The sequence below is a fragment of the Cydia pomonella genome, chromosome 10 (assembly GCF_033807575.1).
Source record: "Cydia pomonella isolate Wapato2018A chromosome 10, ilCydPomo1, whole genome shotgun sequence".
In the NCBI taxonomy this organism is placed as follows: Eukaryota; Metazoa; Arthropoda; class Insecta; order Lepidoptera; family Tortricidae; genus Cydia; species Cydia pomonella.
Genome location: NC_084712.1, coordinates 5,124,028 through 5,149,764, shown reverse-complemented (window position 1 = coordinate 5,149,764; position 25,737 = coordinate 5,124,028). Strand labels below are relative to the sequence as shown.

The 25,737-nt window shown below is 36.7% G+C and overlaps 2 protein-coding genes across 2 annotated transcripts in view; one reads left to right on the top strand and one right to left on the bottom strand.

Annotated features, from left to right (window-relative positions):
* The window catches only part of LOC133521886 (adenylosuccinate lyase), a 59,783-nt gene that overhangs the window by 28,744 nt on the left and 5,302 nt on the right, over window positions 1-25,737 (top strand). The window lies entirely within an intron of this gene.
* On the bottom strand, window positions 323-23,744 carry LOC133521897 (protein snakeskin). The gene is made up of 4 exons (XM_061857014.1): window positions 23,505-23,744; window positions 9,422-9,618; window positions 1,201-1,330; window positions 323-820 (listed from the first exon to the last, which is right to left on the bottom strand). Exons 1-4 carry the CDS (start codon window positions 23,553-23,555, stop codon window positions 725-727), a joined length of 474 nt encoding a protein of 157 aa, XP_061712998.1. The 5' UTR covers window positions 23,556-23,744; the 3' UTR covers window positions 323-724.

The following is a 25,737-nucleotide window of genomic DNA, read 5'->3' as shown; positions in this document are numbered from 1 at the left end:
GCACGGGCAAAAGATTTCCGGGCAGGGGTATATAAACATGTCGCGGAAAAGAAAACAATTTGACTTCAGGCGTAACGTTTGTTATTAAAGTTCTACAGTAGCTCGTAATTCAATTTTTGTGAACTGTAACTTGTGAGTATTATAAACTAGATGTTTTAAGTATTCGATTGCAGGCAATACCCTGCATAGGTACATCTGCCGAAGTCATCTTGATAAGTACTTACACCGCATATTCCTTTCAGACAAAAATAGTGCGTCATTAGGAAGTGGAATAATGAAATTGCCGACTCTTTATTTTATATATTATAAATGAAAGGCAACACTGTTTTAAATTACATTTATTTCAAAATAGTTGCTTAATATAACTTACCTGAATACACACAAAATATTGGTGGTATCTACAATATAATTATAAAAATCTTTAATGTGATGGTAATACGTAATACTCGTATTCAAATCCGCTCGATTTTCGTCAAGAAATGTCACTATCGATACAATTTACTTAACAAAAAATGCACACTAATAGGTGGGAATATATGAAGAGTTTGGAGAGCTATAACATATTGGCAAAGAAATTAAAAAAGAAACGCAACTTTCATAAAAGTGAAAAACAAAAACTAACGATGATAACACCCCTCTTTTTTGCGTTGGGGGTTAAAATGTTTTCGACAGCTGAGAACTTAAACTATATTTTTTATATTTAGATAACATATAGTTAAGGCGTTTACATCTCCTTCGTGAAGTGTATGACGGACAGCGCCGTATCTAGAAGGTACACGGCTCCTTGGATGACGCAGAGAGCACCAACTGCTAGGCCCACCTGGAACAGCAACAAAATTAGGTTAGAATGAAGGAATAAAACGTGACCTCTATTAGAGGTGGGACAAGGGAGGAGTTAATCTGGGGCACGGGTTTATTGCCTTAATTGCTTTAGTCGCCGTAGTTAGACGACCCACTATTTTTCACACTTTCTATTACCTACGTAGAATTATTGAACACGATTAAAAAATACAATAGAAAGCTCCGGACACTCTTACACAATTAGTTACTGTGAGTGTGGACACTGATGAGACATTTCTTCAAGAGTAGTCAAAATCGTGTACTGAAAAATAGACAAGTCAATAACTCGCCAAAACATTCTTACATTTGGGTTGATTATGGATTCGATAATTTCGTCAATATCGCGTCTGAAGGCATTACCTGTTTCTCAGCGAAGACGAACTGGTACTGGTGCTCGCCCTGGTACCCGCCCCAGTAGTGCAGCGCCACGGCCCCCACGGCTATCCACAGGAACACGCCCACGAAATTCATCACGATCTCGGAAAGCGCCCTGGAACGTGCAAAGAGTAAACTAAGTCTCCTTCTGAAGTGTTAGTGATGAAGCTGAGCCCCTGTAAACTCCTCAAGAAACTTATAATTTTGCTCAATTATACTGTTCTACATTTCTAAATTCAACACGGTTCATCTACTGCTGAATATATTCATTTTTTACTAGTCCACTCAGTAGGCTAGACCTCATTCATTGCTTCAGCGTTGCCAGATGGTCACAAAAGTCACATTTTTCGTGACTTTTCGCCTTCTCGTGTGACATGTGCGTGACTTACGATTTTGAGGCAATTTTTGTGACTTTTTAAGCTAGTCGAGTTTTTACTAGACCTTGAAGCCGTGCCCAGGTGGCCTACCGCGAAAACCGAAATTCGCAAAATGCGGGAATGTTTCTCTTTTACTCTAACTAAGACGTAATTAGAATGACAGAAAAGTGCCCGCAATTGACGAAATTCGATTTTCGCGGTTATAGCCCAGACAAGACAATTTTTCGCCAATCTGATGAAATTGTCCCATCAAATCAGGTCGTGCTGGCCAATTTGGCTGCCAAATTCAACCGCCGATTATGACCGATATTACAGATAAAATGGAGGTGCGGCTGCGGACGCAACAATTCAAATGCGTGACGCTAGTTTTTGCGTATGTATATATTTTTTTATTTTACACCGCTCATATATCACCATAAAACAAAAATTGGAGATGGACGCCAATTTCTTTTCTCATCGAATCGGTCGATTTGATCATCCCGTCTGAGGGCTTACCGCGAACCACGTTCGACGTGTTGCCTCTCTATCGCACTCGTAAATTCGTACGTAAGCGTGACAGGGAGGCAACACGTCGAACGTGGTTCGCGGCAGCCCTTCTGGGGGCCTACCGCGAAAACCGAAATTCGAAAATTGCGGGGATCTTTCTCTTTTACTCTCACTAAAACTTAATTAGAGTGACAGAGAAAAATGCCCGCAATTGACGAATTTCGATTTTTCCGGTAGCCGCCCTGATTCCACTTAATTTGACAGTTTTGACACTTGCACTGACGTTACAGTACAGGGTTACGTTACTTGGGTGTAACGAACATCATATTTATCATAGTCAAGGTAAAATGAGACTTGTTACCTTTGTGTGACGGTGTAATTTAGTTTGATAGTGGAAGTTATATTTTTTTAGTGCAATGATTCATTTCTTTAAGTCTGTATCTATACTACCTACTCATTGTACTGTATGAGTTATTTTGAGATTTTTGAGTGCTCTAAAAGCCCAAAAAACCGGGGGTAAATTGTTTACCCGTATACTTTTTTTTCTTTTGAATACGTTTAACGAATAATGATTGGCGCAAGTTCAGTACAGGCACTACAGACGCCGTTAAATGAACCGTTGCTTGCACTTCGTCGGTTGCAGTCGCGACTCGCGCAAGCGGTGAACAGTGACAGTGTAAACAGTAAACTTTTAAAACTTTTCAGACTGTGACTGGATCCGAAGATTTCGCGCATCGCGCTTTTATTTATTTACCTGTGAGGATAACAGTGTTTTCCCGAATTCGTTTACGATTCGATTGATAGGTAAGTAAACTTTGATTAATAATTGTTTTTTTATTAAGATTACGTATCAACCAACATGTTTAAAATAATATCGTCGACCCTAGGTTCAATTAATTTTGTCTGTTACTGCAAAAAAAATTGCGGCAATTTCATTCATTATGTTTGTGTTAAATGATATAATATATTATTTAGCTAAGTAATTATTTATTTAGTACTTTACACCATACACTACAAAGAATCAGTGCAAAAAGAAAGTCTGTCAAGCTCTAGGTCCTTAGTTTACATTCCAGTACTTAATGGGCATAATTTTGTGCATTTATAAATATTTGTTTCTGAATAATGAAGAATGTCCCCAAAAATTGATTTGTTTTTTATCACTTTAATTTTATAGGACTCAGTATCAATAATCTTCCTTAATGATTGAGTAGGTATTTACCTAGATTGTATTATATGCACACCTTGGTAGCTCTGAAGGCTAGTTTTATTTTTTCTATAGCACTATTAGCACTCAACAAAAGGAATATAAATACAATTATGTAGATAAATTTCATTACCCTCTGACCAATTTAGGTTCAAGTTTGAAGTAATTTCTTTTTTTTTAAGACCACACTACAATCAGGTGAACAGGAGACCTTGCAGCTCGCACGGGTCAGTGGCTGCAGTGTGCTGTACTAGAGAGTGCTCCCTTATAGGAGGCTTATATCGAGCAGATTGGTTGTCCCTGGCCGATAGGTAGGTAGGTAGGGCTAAGAAGGATGACAAAACAAAACAATAAGCTTATTATTTTTAGATAACTTTACTTAAAACTTTACATGTACCCCACCCCATATACCCATCATGTCTGAACCCCTGTCAATATTTGCACCATTACCAGTACCAAATGATGACCAATTTGATTATTCATCTCTGTAAGTCTGTATAATTCTATTACTGTACATTTTTTATCTTAATAATTTATATGTGATAATAATAAGTCTGTAGTTATTATTATACATAAATTACTAAGTATTTACACATTTTATTTAGGTTCGCGTTTTTTTTTTTAGAATACAACACTACTAACCAGGTGGATGGGAAATCTTGCATGGGTCAGAGGCTGCAGTGTGCTGTGCTAGAGACTTTTTCCTGTGACAGTTCATGTAGGGGACTTATGTCTAGGAATGGTTGTCCGTAGCTGATAGGTAAGTAGGTAGAACTAAGAAGGATGACTAAAGACGGATGGCATTAAGTTCGCCTTTTTACTAGCTTTTATTTACTTTCACCTGACCATTGTCTGTTTGTAATCAAATCTTGCAAGTTAAATTTGATCCACCTCCCGGTTTCCGATTGAGCTGAAAATTTGCATACATATGTAAGTCGGGTGACAATTCAATATTATGGTACCATCGAGCTGATCTGATAATGGAGACAAGAGGTGGACATAGGAACTCTGTGATAAAACAACGCAACCTAATTGTGTTTGGGGTTTTTATAATTTGCTCGATGAGTATTAGTTGCATGTGGAAAGAAAAGTACAGTCAGCGATAAAAGCTTGTACCAAAAATGAATTTTTTGCTAAAAACTTATGTACAGTTGCTTTCTTATGTGCAATAAATATTAAATAAATAAATTAACTGTTATTCTCATTCTCACATCTGAACCACATTTGATAGGGGTTCAGCCCTACCTACCACAACAAAATTTGAGCTAATCCCAATTAGCTGGGTCGCCCGAGCGCGCCGCCTCGGCCTAGGCACGTCTACACTGGCCGGTTTGTGCGTGAGGAAATTGCCTCGCGCGTATGCTCGCTCTATGTGTGGACCTGGCTATTGAATTGAAATAGCCTTTATTCTCGCACTTAGCCGGTTTTTTGGTGGTTTGCAACTTAAGTGTACACTGTAAATCAGAGTGATAAATGTGTGTGTTTTTTATTTTATTTGCAGCACGCGATGCATGTTGCATGCATGTTTGATCTAATACAACAAAGTTACGTTGTGTTTTTAACAAGATGGATAGATTTTTAATAAAAGGAGGAAAGTGCAAATCTCTTACTAATCCTTCTAGTACCACTGTAACAGTTACTAATACTACAACCTCTTTGATCACCACTACCGCATGTTCTGCTGTTCCTACGTCCACAATCTTTGCAACCAATGTGACGGCATCTGCTTATGTTAAACCTGTAGCGTCTACTTCTAAAGCTGTTCCAAACGTTTCCAAAAATGAAGAAATATTCGTTGAATCTATGTCACATATTTCCAATGCATCTGATGATGATGACGATGCACCACTTGCTAAGAAAACAAAATCTTCTAAAGAATTCAACGATAAGTGGCTCACAAATGTGCTTTATCGTAGTTGGCTTGTAAAAAAAACCTTTCCGAATGAATCGAGCGCATGCGCATATTGCAAAGTGTGTGACGAAAGATTTATTAATCATAAGGGTTCCCTTGACAAACATATGAAATCAGGGAAGCATGAAACTAATATGAAGACCGTGGCTTCACACAAACCAATAGACAAATTGATTATTCCAAATTCAGAAGATGACGCAATTAAAAGGGCAGAAGTAAAGATTTGCGCATTTGTGGCGGAACATAACTTACCTATATCATTAGTGGATGATTTAGTACCTTTTATGGCCAACATCTACCCGGATTCGGCTATAGCTAAAAAAGTTATCTTAGGTCGAACTAAGGCAACAAACATGCTAACAAAATTAATTGCTCCTGCTTGCACATATGATTTAATAAACGTAATCAGAGAACCAGGAAACTTTTTTAACATCATAATGGATGAGACTACAGACAACACTATAAAAAAACAGTGTGCGCTCTCAATCATATATAATAATGGAACAAACGTAGAAACATCATTCTTGGACATGTATGAAGTAGGCTCTGGCAAAGCCGAAGATTTGAGCCTTGCTTTATTAGATTGGTTAAAATCGCATTCAATACCACTGACAAATTTCATAGGATTCGCATCCGATACAACGAACAGCATGGTTGGCGAATATAACTCTGTATTTTCGCATTTAAAAGAGAATGTGCCTGGAATAACATGTGTAAAATGTAGCTGCCATCTCATTCACCTCGTAGCATCAAAGGCTTGTATGAAGCTTCCACGCTCAGTAGAAGATATGCTGAAAAATATTGCCGCACATTTTAGCCGAAGTACTAAAAGACAATTGAAATTACAGGAATTCCAAAAGTTTTTTGAAGTTGACTGCCATAAAATCTTGTCACCAGCTAACACCAGATGGCTTTCGCTCAAAGCATGTGTGGACAGGACCCTGTCTCAATTTGATGTATTAAAAGAATACTTCCGAGTGGAAGTTTATGAAGAGCCAAGTAAAACCACAGAAAGCATTTTAGAAGCTCTAAATTGCAAAATAGTTAAAATTTACTTAGAATTTATGTCCTACACCTTAGAGCTGTTAAATGATTTCAATAAATTGTTCCAATCCGAGAAACCACTCCTACATTATGTTAAGCCCGAAATTGAAAAACTTATAAAAACTATGGCATCAAACTTTTTGCAATTCCACTACGTAAAAACCACGCCGGCGCTGACGTTGGATTATTCTAATCCAAGGAACTTTATGCCAATAGAAAATATGTATCTCGGAGTTCTGGCAACAACATCTATAAAAGAATTGGAAAACGACCGTCCTTCCCAAGAAACATTAGCTGATATAGGAAATTTAAAAAAGAACTGTTTGGCTTTTTACATAGAGCTCATACATCAAATAAAACAAAAATTTGAATTTAAAGATCAGGTTTTTAATATTGTAACGATTTTGGATCCTAGAGAGGCTCAGTCTTTTAGAGTTAAAGACTTGACTGACGTATTAAATAGATACCCGGTGCTAAAAAATGTAATAAATGAACAAGAACTTCACACAGAATGGCGTCAACATGCTTTATTAGATCACAGGGAATTAGATTTATTACCAAATTTAGACGCAGAAGACTATTGGAAAGCTGTTTTTAAAATTAAAAATGTTGGAGGTGAACCTATGTATCCAAATTTGAGAAAAGCTCTCTCCCTTTTGCTTGTCTTGCCTTTTTCTAACGCTTGCGTCGAGAGAGTTTTCAGTCAGCTCAAGCTTATCAAAACGGATAATCGAAACCGGCTTAATACAGAGACAATTGCGGCGCTGATGGCCACCAAGCAGCATATCAAAAGCGCTATTAAATATGAACCTCCCAAGTCCCTCCTCCGTAAAAATATTAAATTATATTAAGAACTCAAACCTTAACATTACTCCTTACTCAAATATTCACGAAAGGTTGGTAAAATGCTCGTTTATATTAATATTTATATGCATACTTTGTTTGCTTATATATACAAACTGCATGATGGTGTTATATAGGGAGCGTGCATGAACTGTAGGAGGCACAGGAGCCGTCAGATTTTTGGCGCGTTACATTATATGTACAAGAAAACACGATACGTGTAAATGTACATGTTTATGGTTCCGATTCAGGCCACAAGATGGCAGACCCTCCAACACGCACGGTCCCTATAGTATAGCTTGAGGAACTAACAGAACGGACCGTAAGAAAATAGGACGAAATGGAACGCAACACAACGTTATTTTCCTACCTTTAGAGGCCTAACACACTTTCGCACCGCACGAAGGTCACAGTGCGGTGCGGCAGTGTGTTATAGGTATTATAGTACTCCATCTCGTTATACATAATAATTATATTAGAATTTATTTTATGTATTTCAGGTACAATCAAATTAAAAAAAAATCGAGCTTCAATTTTAAGCGATTTCCGCATTAATGCGATTTAAAATTAACTAATATATTGGGTTAGTAGATTTTTAAACATAAATGTTATCTTTTCATTTAAAAAGAATAACTATAGAATATGATATGAATAATTCATCCAATAAGCTTGGGATTTATGAAATATATTATCACATCTCCTCTCTACATTTTATCAAATACAATAAATATTTTCATTTTTACTTGCAGATGCTACCAAATTCTGAGGTCATACCTAATACTGATTTTTGTACTAGATTAGACTCAAGAGTCTATACCTAATCGCATAAGTGGCATAAGGTTGGTAGATTCAACTATACATAATAACTTATTATCGTCATTTACTTTTTTTTATAGAGGATCATTTTATTTTATTTTCAGGAAGAAAAAAATCAATAAATAAAAAAGGAACTTGCATACATGAAATCGACCACAAATTTATTGTTGAAGTTGAAGAAAAGTTATAATGTGCTTTCAAAAATAAAAATCATATAAGGTTAGTAGATTTTTAATGAAATATATTCTTTTCTGAATTTCTTCTAACAAAATTGGTTCATCTACCCATACTCCACCATACTATAAAAACCGGTTAAGTGCGAGTCGGACTCGCGTACGAAGGATTCCGTACCATTCCGTAATAGCGGCAACAGAAATACATCATCTGTATTTTTTTACTGCTAGCTAGCTAAGCTAGCTATCACGGTTTATGAGATACAGTCTGGTGACAGACAAACAGACAGACAGACAGTGGAGTCTTAGTAATAGGGTCCCGTTTTTACCCTTCGGGTTCGGAACCCTAAAAATGTGACTTAAGCAGCAAAAATGTGACTTTTCGGGAAACGAAACGTAACTTATGATTCCAGAGCCCTGGCAACACTGCATTGCTTATACTTGCCACTCGGCACCATCTTATTTGTATATCGTGTATGTGACTAGATTTAGATAGTCTCCAGTTTCCACGCTAGTCTTTGACGATTTTGGCAGATATTCAGTATTATGTTTACCCATATCTCTAGTTTGTCTAAGTTCATCACACGCCGACAAATCAGGGGCAATAACAGGATGCTACTTGTACACAATGAGATTGGTTGAGATACTTCAATGTTTGTCAACTTCATAGCGACAAATTCCTTTATCATCTGCAATACTCGCACGCTAAGTTGTTTGTTTACTCATTAAATCCGCTCAGCATTCTTGGAAAAAAGCCAAGATTGTGCATTATCGGTAATATTACCTACCTGTTTAAGTCACATTACAAATCCATGATGACTTACGAAACCACGGAATCTCTTGTTGACGGACTTCAAGTGTTTAATGGAACCAAACAGCAAGATCAAATAGAGTGCGCGCTTCAAGAGCGTATACCTACATCCCCAGGCAATTCCCTTCCTCAAGTACACGTTACTCTTATTAATAGTAGCAAAAAAGATGAGACTGTACGACAGGAGCGAGTAAATGAATCCTCCAGAAAGCGCTTGTTTTGCGGACTGCATTTAATTTATATTGATTCAGAAGCATGATTGCAGAACAAGGAAAAATGAATAAGCTTTCACAGTTTTCAATTAATGATCTATTATTAACTTAGGAACAGGAATTAACACTTTTCAATTAATGATCTATTATTAACTTAGGAACAGGAATTAATCAAATATAAACTCTTTTGCAGCGGTGCTATATCATTCTTGTAAGCGGCATATAACTAAATTGCCAGAGAAACAATGCACAAGCACTTTCTGTCAGTGCATAAATGAGGTACCCAATAATAACCAATGAGGAAAAAGAAGTCATCTTGCCAACGTACCTCTTGTGCTCAGTGGTACCGAAGAGGAACGTGATGCACTGCACCAGCGTGTAGATGAGGTAGCCGACGATGACGCCGGACGCGACGATCTCGGCGTCCGGGTTCTTCTCCTCGTTGAGGTTCCATGTGCCGCCGACGCCGAGGAACTCGCCGTTGTAACCCGTGCGGTACAGGACGAGGATGATGATGTTCAAGACCTGGAGACACAAGTTAGTTGGTGAGATGGTGTCGATTATGTTATAGATATAGGGTAATCTAGGTAATTAGTAGTGTCTTATTATGTTTTTATTAACAAATTAAATTTTTCAATGCACTATAAGGTTTTTTCTTTATATAAGACAAACTTAGCGTTAGCAAAGAAGTTCAGAATACATAGATATTTTAAAAATCTTACAAAGCTACTGTTTTTTTTTTAAATAATTATCTAAAAGCCAAATTAAGCCTTTATTATTTTAATATGCTTGTAGAAGTTTGATTTGTTCATTGTATATTTTATTTTTAGTGTAAATACTACGATAACTTTGTTATTACAAGAAATTGTGTTTAACTTTATCCAGACAAAATCCAGAATGTGTATTTGTGTTTCATTAAACTTTGCTTATAACTCATTAGTGTTTACTTTTGTGTAACAATATATGTACATAATTACAGTCGGGTAACAGGTACCTTATCAGGTCTTTATCTCGTTACTCATTTCCGGTGTGTCATCCCAATGTTATCCCTAATCTGCGGTTCCGATCCCAGATAAGTCTACTGTCATTAGTGTACCTATTGTAAACATTCTAACTATACCGTTCTAATTTGAGATCTATTTAGTTAGACCAGAGGACAATTTTATAGGATTCTTTGATCACAGATACCTAACCTAACTACTGATTCACTTTAAGGCTTATTAGTGTGTAAATCATTATTTTTGTTATACTGTCTGACCCTTGCGCTGATAAAGAATAAAGCGTAAGTTACACTCGTTAATCAACATTTATTGACAACAAACCTTTTTATCCTTAGATTACGAATAAACAGGTCAGATTATGACATAAACAAAGCTTGACTTATTTCAAAAAAGGATAGCTTTGTTATGCGCATCGAAAAGAACCAGTATCACACACATTTAGCACATGAGATCATCCATTGACAGTTCCACCTGTATCGTATAAATACGTATTAGTCGATAACGATAAGATAAGGTAAGATAAGCTTGCCGGAATCAAACATACGCACAACATCGCTTTGTTCGGCGAACGGATTCCATGAATACTTTGCTTGAAAATGAGACAGTCGTCAACATAGCCTGGCGATTAATCACTTAGTCGCAGCATTTTAATGTGTGCATTTATTCGAAATGCTTTCTTAAAACTCCTACGCATTTTTTTTTCATAAAGCTATGCTAATGTAAGTCAAAGTAAGGCCGTCATTTGTTTTCAATTAATGCGGATGTTTATCCCGAGAAATTAAATGATAAATAAAAAAAGAGCTGTCCAAATCTTGTCTCATCGTTGCAATATATAAAAGTCGTACATTTTGAGTGAATCCTGGTGGCAATAGGTAATCAGTTCAGAAAACGATCATGGATAACAACCACTTGTTTTACTAGGTACAAAGAGAACTACCAAAATCTGGATCTATTTTCAGGTTCCAGGGATATATAAATAGAGATATTAACCACGTATTTTAAGCACTCAAATTACCTCTCCTCAGACCACGTCTTCTCCGGAACCACGGGGAGACGGGGACAAAACCTTCCTCAAAACGTAGGAGGTCATTTTAATATATATATATATATATTAGTATACATAGGTACGCAATTAAGTCCCTTTAACGTAAATAATATGTGTAATCGTAAAAGTTTTAATCAGTGAGAGATATAAAGTTAGGTATAAAGCTGCAAATCACAAATATCCAATTGCTACAGCATGTGGAAGTCAACGTCCATATTGTTTGAACCGGGCATCCGGGCGGCAATTATGTACATACTCTGGTTATTACGATCACGGCTAATTGTCAGCTGTCGGCGGCAGGGACACAGAGATTTTATGACATGTAACTAGAGTGTCCATGGATTCATACTGTGTTTACTGGTGATGTCCGGGATGAATTTATTAAATTTATTATCTTTAAGAATTTCAGATACTACTTATTTGACTTACACGTAGTTAAAAACTCACCATAAGAAACTATCCGTAACAGTCGATCTAGTTGGTTGGTGGTTGCATTATGTTATAATAAGAAGATAGATAAGAACAGGCAGCAGAAAGACTGGCTATCACTTTATAGAACTAAGGTGACATAGGCACTATCTATGAATATAGATCGTGTCATTCACAAAGACGCATGCCTTCAATGGTATAGTCATGTTATTTAAGGTTAGATTTGACAAATCTACGCGTCTTCGTGGATGACACGAACTATAAAGCAGACAAACACTTTGCATTCCTTGTTTACTATCAAAATAACGCTGGTCAAATAGAATCATGTTTTCGTTGAGATAATTAGCTTATATCTTTGCCAGAGATATACTCTTAAAGAAAAATTCTGAAGACCATGAAGCCTTGCAAATAAATTTACATTTCAAAAAACTTCAATTTAAAATCGCTCTTTGCAAGTTTTTATTTAGTCATGTCTCGCTTTATTAGGCACTCTTTTTGATCAATTCTTGGCCGTGACAATGCGTTTTGTTTTAGGATTTCGACAAGTCGGTAGTCTTATTTCCCATATCATACGAAGCGCAAAACACGTGCATCCATTATAAGTGTGACCCCGAAATCTTTAACCAGTATTCGTAATCGAAGATCACAATACTTTTGTGGCAATTGAAAGGCCTCGGTAAGATTTATAAGTATCTGTTTGACATCCCAAGGCAGGTTTTTCAGTCCGCGGACACGCGCAAAATTCGACACAGATTCAGTTTGGTTTTGAATGACGAATCGGTGATCTTAGGAGGAAAATCAGCTTACACTTTCCATACAAATGTTTAAAATTCGTTTGCCGATTATGCACATGCACGCGTTGGCACTAGTATGTATATAATATTGTACTTAATTTGCAGAGAATTAGCTTTGGATTTCCCGTGAATGACACCCGATATGGGTTCCCGAAAAAAATATTAATCAAATTGGTTGAACTTCCTACGTTTAGTCATGAATCCTTATATTATGGGACATGAAAACACGGCTCATTATACATTAACCTTAATCTTAATCGTCTGCTATCCGGCCTAATAGGGAAATATGACAATTAATTAACATAAGTGTACTCCGGATCGTAAGTTAACTTATGACCTGCCCCGAGCGTGAGTAATCAAATCAGTTAATTGTAGCGTCCTGAAGGCCAATTCATACTTACATTTTGACATCAAAACGATATGTGAATGATGCCTGTTGGTTATCATTCGCCCAGGCGTCTCGATCGCGCCAATACATAAACGAGTACGAGCGAAATGCAATAAATAATATCGTTTACATAGGTATCATTTTGATGTTAAATGTAGGTACGTTCGAATTGGTGTCCTGCTCGATAATTTACACTGTTTCTACAGATCTAAGAACTGGTAAATTATTATCAGACCTCTACACGCGTAACAAGTATATGTAATCAGAGGATAGACATGTATACTGGTCTGTCAACAGTAGTGATGGGTAGGACATCAATTTAAAATGAGTTTGTATGAGTACCTCATTCTCTAAAATGAGGTGTTACAATGTCTTACTTCAAATGAGGAGAGGTACTAGCAGTTTTGCAGCATCGACTATTCCATCAACTCCAACGGCAGCAAACCATATTTAATGTAAATACATATTTAGGCATTGCTAAACTTCCTTTTAAATATTTAATTGGAGTGCAATTCTGGAGGTTTAAAACAGAACTTTAACAACAGAAGACATACATTTAAGAATCAAACTAAGGAGTTAAAGTACATACATCCTATTGCAACTTAATTTGATGCTTTTATGAAACTTGTTCTAATTTAGCAGTTTATTATTTTTATTGTTAGATTGTTCAGTATCAATTTTTGCTACTTGATATCATTTTAAGTTTAACATTCATATATTGAAATAAATACTAACCATAAACTACCAAACAAACAATTAACAAACTAAGGAGAACAAATCCAATATTTTTTGTACCATTATTATATAGAAATTACTAACTTTCCACCTCATAATTTATCAGTAATAATATCATTGTAATATGATAACAAACGAAAGCCTCAATAACGTTCGCGCGGTAATGCCACCGGCGTGTAATATACACTTGATTTTTGTATGCAAAAGACACAACGAAAGACCCACAGGTATATTTTATCGCGAAAACAATGTTAATATATTGTTATTTTGGCATAATTATAAGAATGGTCACTGATCACTATTTATAAAACACAACTAAAGATTACGAACAACTTTTTCGAGTTTCTCGTATTATAAATATGTCAAAATCATAAATGATCGAAATAGTTTACGAAGCACGTTAACAAAAAGTATTACAAATTCAAATCGTTAAAATGTACATGTTTATTTCACCTATACAAATTATATTTACTTTTTTTATTAATAAACTAATGTAAATTATCATATTTTGTGTACGCCACTATATTATATTTCAATAATTTAAATAATATTTTGGTCTCTTAAACGATAACTGTTTTTAAGCAAGCTTCGTAAATGCCCAGTGAGACTTGGTTGGCATTTCAATCGCTTATCAAGTAACCATTTCACTGTCCAGTCTAATTGATTCAGATTATACATGGCACCAGCAATATGAGTCTTGAGGTCAGGTTATACTGGTATGCGCGTTAGTACAATAATAGCTAACAAATATGGAGGCCTACCGCGAACCACGAAGTTTTGCTTTGCTGTCGCACTTACGTATGAAATTACAAGTGCGACAGAGAAAAAAAACTTTCTTCGGTAGGTTCTTTGATGACTTAGATTTTTCGCTTTTGACAAGTAACTTAGCAATGCTAGGATCAAAATGGCGTAATATGTATGTAAGCTTGCGGACGCTTACGCTTGTTTTCTTTCGTGTTTCATTTTTAACGTATTTTCGATGAGGTGTTATTGAAGCACGGCGCGTGTCTGTCTCACTCCCTCTTTCGGTAAATCCAATTCATTGTTTCATTTTGAAAGGATTTTTGAGAGGATGTCACAGTGAGGCGAGTGAATGGTACAAACACAACGCATTTCTCGGTGGACCTTTTGTCCTTGCAATAAGGTTTGTAGTTGGGCAGTTGATAGTATGAGCGATGAATACGATGACGTCAATGACTCATTTCTTCATTTGAATGTCGGCGAGCACCGAGCGCCTCGCGACTCTTGCGAGTTGTGAGGAACGCGAGTGAGTTTGAAAGGCTGAGAGTTTTTTTTTAAATTTGAAGTGTTTGAGTGGTAAGAGCTGTGTGTGATGCGCGCGAGTAAATGAGTAAAATTAATTGAGGAGTGATGTATGACATTTATGCGGTGTGAAGTTCTGCGACAATTTAACAAAGTGAGTGGTACAAATGAGGTGCCTCACGAGTGAGCAACTCAACACTAGTCAACAGAGCAACTTAAATGATTTTGTGAATTAAGTTGTTCTGCAGCGGTCAACTCACGCGTCGATTTGATAACTTATTTCATTTGTTTTATTATGTCAATTATTGGATAATATGATTATAAGTGACTCAAGTCGACTAGAAATCAAGAGTTTTAGCGACTCATAAAGGTAATATCATCGAACTGCTTAAATTAAAAAAGACAAAAAACTGTTTTTCAGTTTCTTTAAATTGTCGTGTAGTCCCGTATACTTATACTCGTCCCGTGTATTATATATACGAGTATGTATAAGGCAAGGTGGGGTAAGACGAACATAGTTTGTTTTACTCGGGGCAAGAAAAACGGAAAGCGCTGTTGGCCTAGCGGTAAGAGCGTGCGACTTGCAATCCGGAGGTCGCGAGTTCAAACCCCGGCTCGTACCAATGAGTTTTTCGGAACTTATGTACGAAATACCATTTGATATTTACCAGTCGCTTTTTGGTGAAGGAAAACATCGTGAGAAAACCGGACTAATCCCAATAGGGCCTAGTTTACCCTCTGGGTTGGAAGGTCAGATGGCAGTCGCTTTCGTAAAAACTAGTGCTTACGCCAATTCTCGGGATTAGTTGCCAAGCGGACCCCAGGCTCCCAAGAGCCGTGGCAAAATGCCGGGACAACGCGAGGAGGAAGGGGCAAGAAAAACGGTATGAGGATTCCATACAAGTGTTTGTCTTGCCGCGGTGATAGTCTTTCCCCTTAAAAAATATCTGTACACTCACTTTAACGTCTTGACAACAGAGGCATGTTCAGATATTTGTTAGCACCTTGGCCGCTCTAATATATCTGATGGCAAATGTACTAGAGTCAGACCAAGATAAGTTGGCAGCGATTTTGATAGCCCAGACGTTGCAAATGTCAAGTAAGCGTCATGATTTCATTTTCTTTATGCTGTTAGTATGTATGTTAACATTATGTACTTAATAATGAACCTCCAGGCCTATGATTCTTAAGTATGTTAAGTACTCTACATTGTACTTTAAATCGATTTGTATGTAACTGTTAAATAAATTAAATTTAAAAAAATCATAGAAGTTTGGCGTTTATAATAACCCGTGCACCGTCTGGGTTATCAAAATCGCCATGCCAACTTATCTTGGTTTGACTCTATATATATATATAGTCCTCCTCATCGTTTTTGATGACGGTGACACTAAATAAACATTATGGACGTTGTCTAGTGTAAGCCCTAATGTCGCTGGCCAGGCCGAACTTTTAAATACTCTATTGCACTCGTGACAATAAAGTTGGCCAGCTGCGTTGAACGTGTACAAGTAGGAGGGCTTAGGTCTCTCTTTCCGTAACTGGCGTCTTATGGCGTTAACTGATGTACTATTTATCCAAATACCGACGGTACCCCCTAGCGGAACTCTTGGCCATATTCCGTTCTAAGACGTTTTACGGCCTTCCATACCGGAATGCAAATCTCCTGCGCATAATGGCGTCCCTCGGCGCGCGCGCAGTTTGCCTTGGGCAGATTTACCTTGGCGGGACGTGACCGACTTTACTATGACGTGTAACTGATGCTTTATTTACATGATTAATTACGCTGGTTTTTTATTTGAATAGTTAATAGACACATAGCTAGAGATCCATGTTGTCATCGAGTATTTTTACGCCAATATAAGCAAAACACACCATTGTTTTTGTTTTGTTGTGTAAGGTAGTCTAGTTAGGTACCTCATCATTGCGATGAAAATTTATGAAATATACAGCTTGTATTTTTGATACGACCACATAATCAAAAGGTATTAGTTAGTTCATTCTTTAACGAACACACTTGCATAGGTTTTATAAAAAATAAGGGTTTTTTTTTCATATAAAAGCTATATATCACTACTTTGTTTTAACTCAAAACGTCGCATTAATGACGCGACGTCACAGCTGTCACAGTGGTCACAAGTGATCATGACATACGAAATAAAAATTGACTTTCTGCATTGATTTCAAAAAATAGGACGCCTTCCTAAGCTGGCGAGGTGAAAAAAACATCAAGTACAAATATTTTTTTACTAAAGTCTTCATAGTTTAACTAAGGAGTTTAAGAAATAGCTTTTCTATCATTTTTATGTGTTTCCTAATATTATAATTTCATTCAACACACGGACATCATAATTGATAACCGAGTAACTGCTACATATAAGAGTTAGTCACCAGTTATTCAGTAGTAGCACTAGAGTAACCCGCTGATAAAGGTGTTTGTTCTTGCTTTCAAGTCTTGCAACACTAACTTTAAGTTTTTCTACTTCTAAATATTTTCCATTCTCACTATTTTCTTAGTATGTTATTGACACAATGAAAAACTGGGTTTCCTTTTTTTTTAATTTTTTTTAAAAGCGAAACCTATAATCCTAGAATATATTATACTGAAGCGATAGACATCAAAATCAGTGATGATTTGTTAAGATTTAGTTAATGGAAACCGTTTTCTCCCGAAATGGCATTTCATAGAAAGATGACCGTTATTTCGTTACATTCATAAAGCGATTCTCCCTCTTAAAAGAAGCGCGTAGTTTTCGGATTACAAGTTTTATTAGGTACAGTCAGCTATTAAGAAATTAGTTGAGAGTACGAACAGACATGCGACCGATTTGTATTATCTTAAAGTGAATAAAAAATATTTAACCTCGATTTATTCTCAAAACGATTGCTTCGTATCTACGGTTTCAACTAAGAAAATCACCGCGCATCTCCTTTACCTACCAACCGCCTAATAACGTGTACCTACCGCGTAAGTAACGTAAAACTACAACGAAATTTTTTCAACATTTTCTTCCTATCCAGCCATTTCCTATAAACTGACCCGACCTAAATAATATAATTGTAACGCAATTTTCCAGTTAGTGGTGTATGCATAGAGCGTGGTGTAAATAAGTCATAGTGATTGTGTATCAACTGGGTGAGGCTTATCGCGGTGATACGGAACGGGGCCGCATACCTGAGGACCTACCGCGAACCACGTTGTTCCACGTTCGACGTGTTGCCTCCCTGTCAAACTAACGTACGAACTTACAAGTGTGACAGAGAGGCAACAGGTCGAACGTGGTTCGCGATAAGCCCTCTGCTGCCGAGGCGTTGAAACAATGACATTAAGTTAAAGGCTGGTTTGCCATGGGCTTTAGTATGCTTTCTCACTTTAAGAGGAAAGGGGACGGCCTCTTCTCAATACAAGCGTAGTCCCCATTTTTCTCTCTGGATATTGACATTACGGAAAATATTTTTACATAATTTGATGTTTATTAACCATAACTATGCCCCCGCGTTTAACTCTTCGATTTTTTGATTACTTATAGTAAAAATTAGGAGCAAAAACAGATTTCATACTTTTTAAATGCTCCTAACTCTTATAATAAACAATGATTTAAAATAAATCAAACGTAGGGACATAACTGTGGTTGATATACAACAAATTGTGTCAAAATATTGTCAATTATGTTAATATTCAGAGAGGAAAATTTTGACTACGTTTTTATGAAAAGGCGATTTCGCGTGAGTCCTCTACTTTCGTCTTAGAAATCCAGTTTGTTAAATATGACTTAAATTTTAAATATAGTCTGTTCAAACTCTGCATGGAACTTGCGATGACAAAGTGTTACAATGTCATCATTAATGTCAATTTTCTATCATTCATAATGACACTACCTCACTTTCTTTTGTTCAAATAGGTGCAAAGTCAGCTTCAACAAACACTAGCGCGATTTGTTGGAATATACGCAGCAGATTGCAATCAATTTTATGGAATTCTTATTCATCATTTACTATATTGTTCTTGCCGGTAATTTGGATTCTTGAATTAAATTGAATACAATATACATATAAGTATTTCTATTTGTCATGTCATAATTAATTAATAAAACCTTGTATGATAACGACATTTATTTTTCCAGTACAACGAACAAATTCAATAGTTCGCGTTGTTAAAAACTTAAAAGAATGGAGCTGTATCAGTTTTCAAAAACTTTAATTAACGAAACATAGTTTTGATGACAATACTACAATAACAATGGAATGTAAGCTTTTTATTATATCTGGAGCCAAGTAAAGTTTGATCGTTTTGTAACTACAATTGAACAAACAATTGCTGTAATAAAATAAGCGGCTCAACTTTAATGAATTATTCAAACTTTAGCATTGTACTTTTTTAGTAACCACTATATTAATAACTATAACGTTAACTATTTAACTATGTATAGTGCTACTTTGCCTGTAAACATCGCTTAGAAACTTCATTCATTTATTTTGATTTGACACGCAATAGGAGGGCTTGTCCAAAACACGCAAAGCGGTGCACACCTACAGACCTACACCGTTACCGAGCAGAGAATTTAGGCCAATTACCGAGAAAATTCACTAAAATCAATCTTTGGCATAAAGATATATTTATAAGCTCGTCCATTGGAATAGAACCATAATACTTTTAATAGCTTAAGGGGCTGTCAACACCCAATGTCCTTGAAATTGATGTTACTTAAACAGTTTTTTAAGAAAGACTATTTGTTTTAGTCAAGTAAGAAAAATATATGTTCATATTAATTATATTTCAAAGACCGTGGTTGTACTTGATACATGATTGAACGAAATCGGCTCGATAGAAAATAATTGCAAAGATTGGTCTTAAAATCACAATTCAACGGTCTTTATTGTTTTGACTTATGGGTCTGCAATTACAATTACAATTTCAAAACATTTATATCTAAACCGCTAATGAGTAAAATATTACACTAATAATCCACTTTTTTTTATTTAAATAATTTTCTTATTATTCCCTTGCCCAGGCCCAGTAACATGCGACAGTGCTATCTCATTTACTCCGATACAAATAGACAGTGTGCGCGCTTTAGGTATTGACAGCCTCTTAATGTCTTTGCTCAGTGGATTGTTTTGATTATTGACTCCATATAGATACTTGAAGTAATTATTGACCGAGTAGCCGCGAAACATCTCCGTTTCAGCTTGGGCAAAAATGCTTTTGTTTGCATTGACATATATCTACCTAAGAACTGGGTCAGTACAGCGGCACACGTACGAGGGTCATGCCAAAAGAAATTAGATACTCAAAAGTTACCGACTTTATTCTTTATTACAGCTATCTATTTTTTCGAAGTAGTCACCGTGAACACGTATACACTTTTCCATCCGTCTAAACCACTTAGAAAATACCGATGACCACTCTTCTTTAGATACCTCAGAAATTTCATAATTATACGCAGCCAGGGCATCTTCTTTGTTCTCAAATCGCCTTCCTTTTAATTTTTCTTTAATTTTGGGAAATAAGTAAAAATCGCAAGGGGCTAGGTCGGGGGAATATGGCGGGTGGGGCAAGATAGTCACGTTTTTTGAGCTGAAATAGTCAAGTGTTCTAGCAGAAGTGTGAGGGGCAGCGTTGTCATGGTGCCAGAGCAGGTGCTGAGTTCCCGATTTCGGCCGCTTGTCACACCAAGCTGACAGTACTCTGGGGGCACAAACTGTCACATACCATTCAGAGTTGACTGTCCTTTGATCTTCTAGCACTATCGTAGCAATATGTCCCGTCTTGCAGAAAAATGAGGCAATCATTTGTTTTTGTGTACTTCGGGTTCGGCGACATTTTGTTGGCGTCGGCTCATCTTCAAAACACCATACTGTGGACTGCCGCTTTGTTTCGGGGTCGTAGTTATATAGCCATGTTTCGTCACCTGTAAGTATATCATATACATTTTTTTTCTCGCCAGCGTCGAATTTATCTATCATAAATTTGCACCAATCTACGCGGCGGTCTTTTTGCAAATCGGTGAGTTTGTGCGGCACCCATCTTGAACAACGCTTATGAAGGGCCAGATGATAATGAATTATAGTTTGCAATGCTGCTGATCCAATACCCAGCTCACGCTCGAGCTCTGCATATGTAATTCGTCGGTTCGCACGAACATTTTTTTCCACAGCCTGTACGTTTTCTTGAGTGACTGCGGTTGGCGGCCGTCCGGTCTTCGCCTCATCTTCAAAGGTCTCTCGTCCCCTTTTAAATTCAGCAAACCAATTAAAAACAGTTGCACGTGAACAAGCAGACTCGCCAAAAGTTGAAACTAAAAGTTCAAAACACTCTTGAGGTTTTAAACCTTTTTTAAAATCATAATAAATCATAACACGAAAATCACGTCGAGTGAGCTCCATTGTTGCGAAAATTTCCCTCCAAAATTACCCAGAAAAAAAATAATTAAAAAAGGAATCCTAACATTTTCCGAGTGTTCCATATTTGAATTTATTAGCAAATAACCTACCTTTACAATGGTGTATAACTGGCCAGTATCGATCAAATGACCATAGAGTATCTAACTTCTTTTGGCATGACCCTCGTATTAGAGCCAATCGTGCAGTCTAACGCCATAACGCGATTGGTTGATGAGTTCACATCACGCGCGCGATTGGTCGCAACTAGCTGCGTTAGACTGCACGATTGGTTCGAATTCGTGAGTGACACCACTGTTAAGTACTGGACATACGCACGGGAGGAGACGCGCGGGCGGCGGACAGAGCGCGACGTCATCGCGGCAAGCCGCAAGCGCCGCGCGGCACACACTCGGCTTCACATACTCCACCGGCAACGGACGAATACCGTAGTAGTTTTTTATAATTGTTTGGTCGGGATTTAGCTGTAATTAAGGCGGAATAAACCAGCCTATTTTTATACAGTCCGCATTATCATTTCTACGTCCAGTAGGACCCTAACACCACTGTAGTAGCACCATACCCGTAAGGCCCGTCTTTAGATATATGTTCGTTTGTCTGTCCGGCTATTCTCCTGCTACCTGTAGATAGCATTTCTCAACCGATTTTGAAATATTTATAAGCAAGTTCCATAAATTATACAAGATTGTTTTCTCGATTCAGTTTTATAATTGATATTTTCGGCGTAGCTTACGGTGGTTTGTAAAGTCTACCTACAGCTCTAAGAGAAACTAGTGTAAACAAGCTATAATTGCCTTATACTTAGTACTTATAAAAGTAAAGTAAGGAAAACTATTCACCTTTTTAAACGCCAAGATTCTAAGGGCCATATTTATAGACCTGCCAAATATTTATTCACGTCATACTCAAGAAAGTATATCGTATCGCCATGTTTAAAGTTAAGGTTAAAGATTTTGTGACACAGATATTGTTATCTTTTGTTTGCTAACGTGCGTTGGTGACGCCATCTTTACTCGAAGTTAGTCAATGAACATGCTCTTAATCCTCTCTAGTTAACACTTCCAATAGGTACAAATTAAAATAATTATTATAATTACACACGTAATTGTGAATCACTCTAAAACTATTTATCTGAAGTCCTATATGAAGCGACAGTGCAATTGGTGGCATACATTTATGGTTGGACAAGAGGAGTCCTTGAATGGAGGCCCAGAGCGGACACCTGAGGGAGCGGTAGACCACCGCAGCGCTGGGTGGACGACAACCGACGACACGGAGGTCGGGACTGAATGAATCGGGCACAAGATCGACAGGAGTGGAAGAAGAGGGAAGAGGCCTATTGGATCACCATCAATCATGGCATAACCGTAAATCGTTATGTGTACTTTTAATATACTTATGATCATCACCCCGTATAAGTCTATACCTGCCTAATCTCAACTTTCTCGGTACTATCACCATCAGTCCTTATTTCATGTGCCAATCCATATGTAAGTCATTAATTAATGTATTGAACTTTTCTGAACTGAAAATTGCGTTATAAATCAGTATCTTGTGAAGTATTCAACTTGCCTACCTAATACCTAGCTAGTGATTACCTCATAATATCCTGCTATGTACCCAGTGCATGGCAATTATGAATGATATAGCTAGCGAAATATAATTTGTACCGATTCGTTAACCGACGACCGTTTCGTTCTGACGACCTGTCTGGCCTAGTGGGTAGGTACACTGATGGTTCCGGGTTCAAATCCTGGTAAGGGCATTTATTTGTGTGATGAGCACGAATATCTTTTCCTGAGTCATGGATGTCTTCTGTGTATTTTAGTATTTATATATTATTATATATATCGTTAACACAAGCCTTATTGAGTTTACTGTGGGAATAATGTCCTAAAGTATTTATTATTTAAGTTATACAAGTCGTCCAAGATATCGGTGCAAATTACGTTTCTTCTACTATTATAACAGTCTGATTAAAAACACTAAATGGTTGCACCCGATTTCAAGTAACTATGAATATGAAGTATGTATAATATCTAAAATTGCATTAGAATGAGTAACATTATCTTTGTATTCTACATGGTTACCCTATTTACCGACAACAGGTATGACTCACAGGTGTATTACTCACGGATTCCCTGTGGTCAATCCCATTATCTGTTTTGTCTCAAGAGAATTCATTAAAAATATTGTAAGCGATGCCGCGTATCCTACTGTAACCAATCAAGACGTGCCAATCGAAAAACATCTGAAGCAGACATAAATAAAAAAAAAGTCCACATCTATATCGCTTTCAAACAACGATTCGCTTTCATTTTCAAGACCATTTGAAACAAGAAAAAGATACTCACAATTTTGAACACTTTCACTGTGATCGTCGCTATCGTTTGCACCGAAACCATTTTTGCACTTTTTTGTCACTTTTTGACGAAAAAAACAAGATTCACTTCGTGTGTCGTTTACGTTCGGCTCTTCACTGGTTTGTTTTTGCTTATCAGTGCCCATAGTTTTATCATTTAGTTCGCTAAGTAATCTTATCTCTTTCAGCGAATTACTGGGGCAACCTGTAGCTTTTCACAAATATGTTCTTAAATATATATACAATAAGGGTCACTATGCTGTAGCTTTAAATTTACTTATTAAACTGGAGACGTTATCTATTTAATGTTGCCATTGTAAATTGTAGTTTCAGTGTTTTCACCTGAAATATGTCTTGAATTGTGCCAGAAACAAGAGAAATTATTATTATAAAAACAATAAGTTTTTGCCAAAAATTTCATTTTTGTACAAGCTTTTATCGTTGACTGTACTTTTCTTTCCACAGGCAACTAAAACTCATCGAGACAATTCTCATAACCCCAAACACATAGTTTGTGTTGTTTTATCACAGAGTTCCCATGGCCTCCTTCTGTCTCCATTATCAGAACAGCTCCATCCATGTCACCATAATATTGCATTGTCATACAATTTACATATGTATGCAAAAATTCAGCTCAATCGGAAAGCGGGAAGTGGGTCAAATTTAGCTTCCAAGATTGGACCCACACAAAAATACATACATACACACTAACAGGGCAAGTTAAATAAAAGCTTGTAAAAAACCCGACGGCTAACATACATTTTTGAAAGGGTATTTGCACTAGCTTTCATTTGATACCCATATTGCTATGGTAAGCAGAAACAAAAACCCCTCTTTTTTTTCACCACGCAGGCGCCATTTTATATTAATATAGCCTTTGTCACTACCACAATTCTAACGAATTCAACGACACCTCATATATCAAAAACCGTCCGGCCGTTTGGGCTGTACGGCGTCCCAAAAAATTTTTCATACATAACATATACTCGAAAAAATACCCTCTTCTGACGTAGTCGGGTAAAAAAGCTTTGACTTATGTTGAAAGATGTAGGAAAATGTCATCTAGCATCTTGAACAAAACTTGAAACAGTCCAACTGGACTTACTTTCTCCTTACATTTTGTCTGTCCCAGTTTGTTCACCGTTATCCTTGTATACATAAAACAAGAATAAATATAAATATAAATAAACCATTTATTTCGGTATCATATTAAAAATATTACATTCTGGCCAGGATCCAAAAATTTACAAATAATTAATTGAAACACAATAAAAGTTCATTTCATATTTTTTATTGACATCGGCCGACTTGCCTCCTCTCTCTATATGCCTCTCCTAAGACCATCCATTCCTCTCCGTTGGTTGCTCTTTTTGACCAAGTTGTTCCAGTGATAAGCTCTTATGTCATCTTCCCATCTGCGGCCAGGTCTGCCTCTGTTCCTTTTCCCATCTTTGTGGTACCAGGTTGTAACAATTTATGACCATTTCATTTCATTTCAAGAGTTAGGATTAGGAGGCCGTAATCCTTGTATAAAAACCGACATTATGCATTTTATAAATTTAAAAACAGATACCGCAAAGCTATATAAACATTGGTTGTGGATGTTCTTATAAACCAGCTCTTCCTGAATAGCATATTAATGGTGTAACCGCAACTGGTCGTGGTATCACGTGCAGTTACGGCTGTTTTCAATAGGTAGATACTTTTAATGTAATCTTATAAAATTAATTAAGAGGGAATCGTCGATCGTCCATGCAAAAAAAGAAAACGGTTTTCCACTTCTAAATATTTTCCATTCTCCATGATTTTAGTATGTTATTGACACAATCAAAAACTAGGTTTATAAGTTTTCCTTTATTTTACAAAATTTGCAAAACAAAAAAGCGAAACCTACCTATATATTTGTTAAGATTTAGTTAGTGGAAAATTTCATAGAAAAATTACCGTCATTTCATTAGATTCGAAAAGCTATTCTTCCCGTTTAAATGATTATGGTAATGCTAAGGGAAATACAGTCAACCACTTGAACTTCTAGGGCACCATTTATTAACTAATTTTGCACAATTCTGTCCAACATACAGTAATTGATCCCATAACATACAGAAGTTAAAGAATACATGGTAGTATTTTATAATTTTGGCCCCGGGAGTTCTCTGCTTGATTAACCAATAAGAACAGAAGACTGGATCTCAACGCAGTTGTGGCCTCAATAACACAGTAACGCG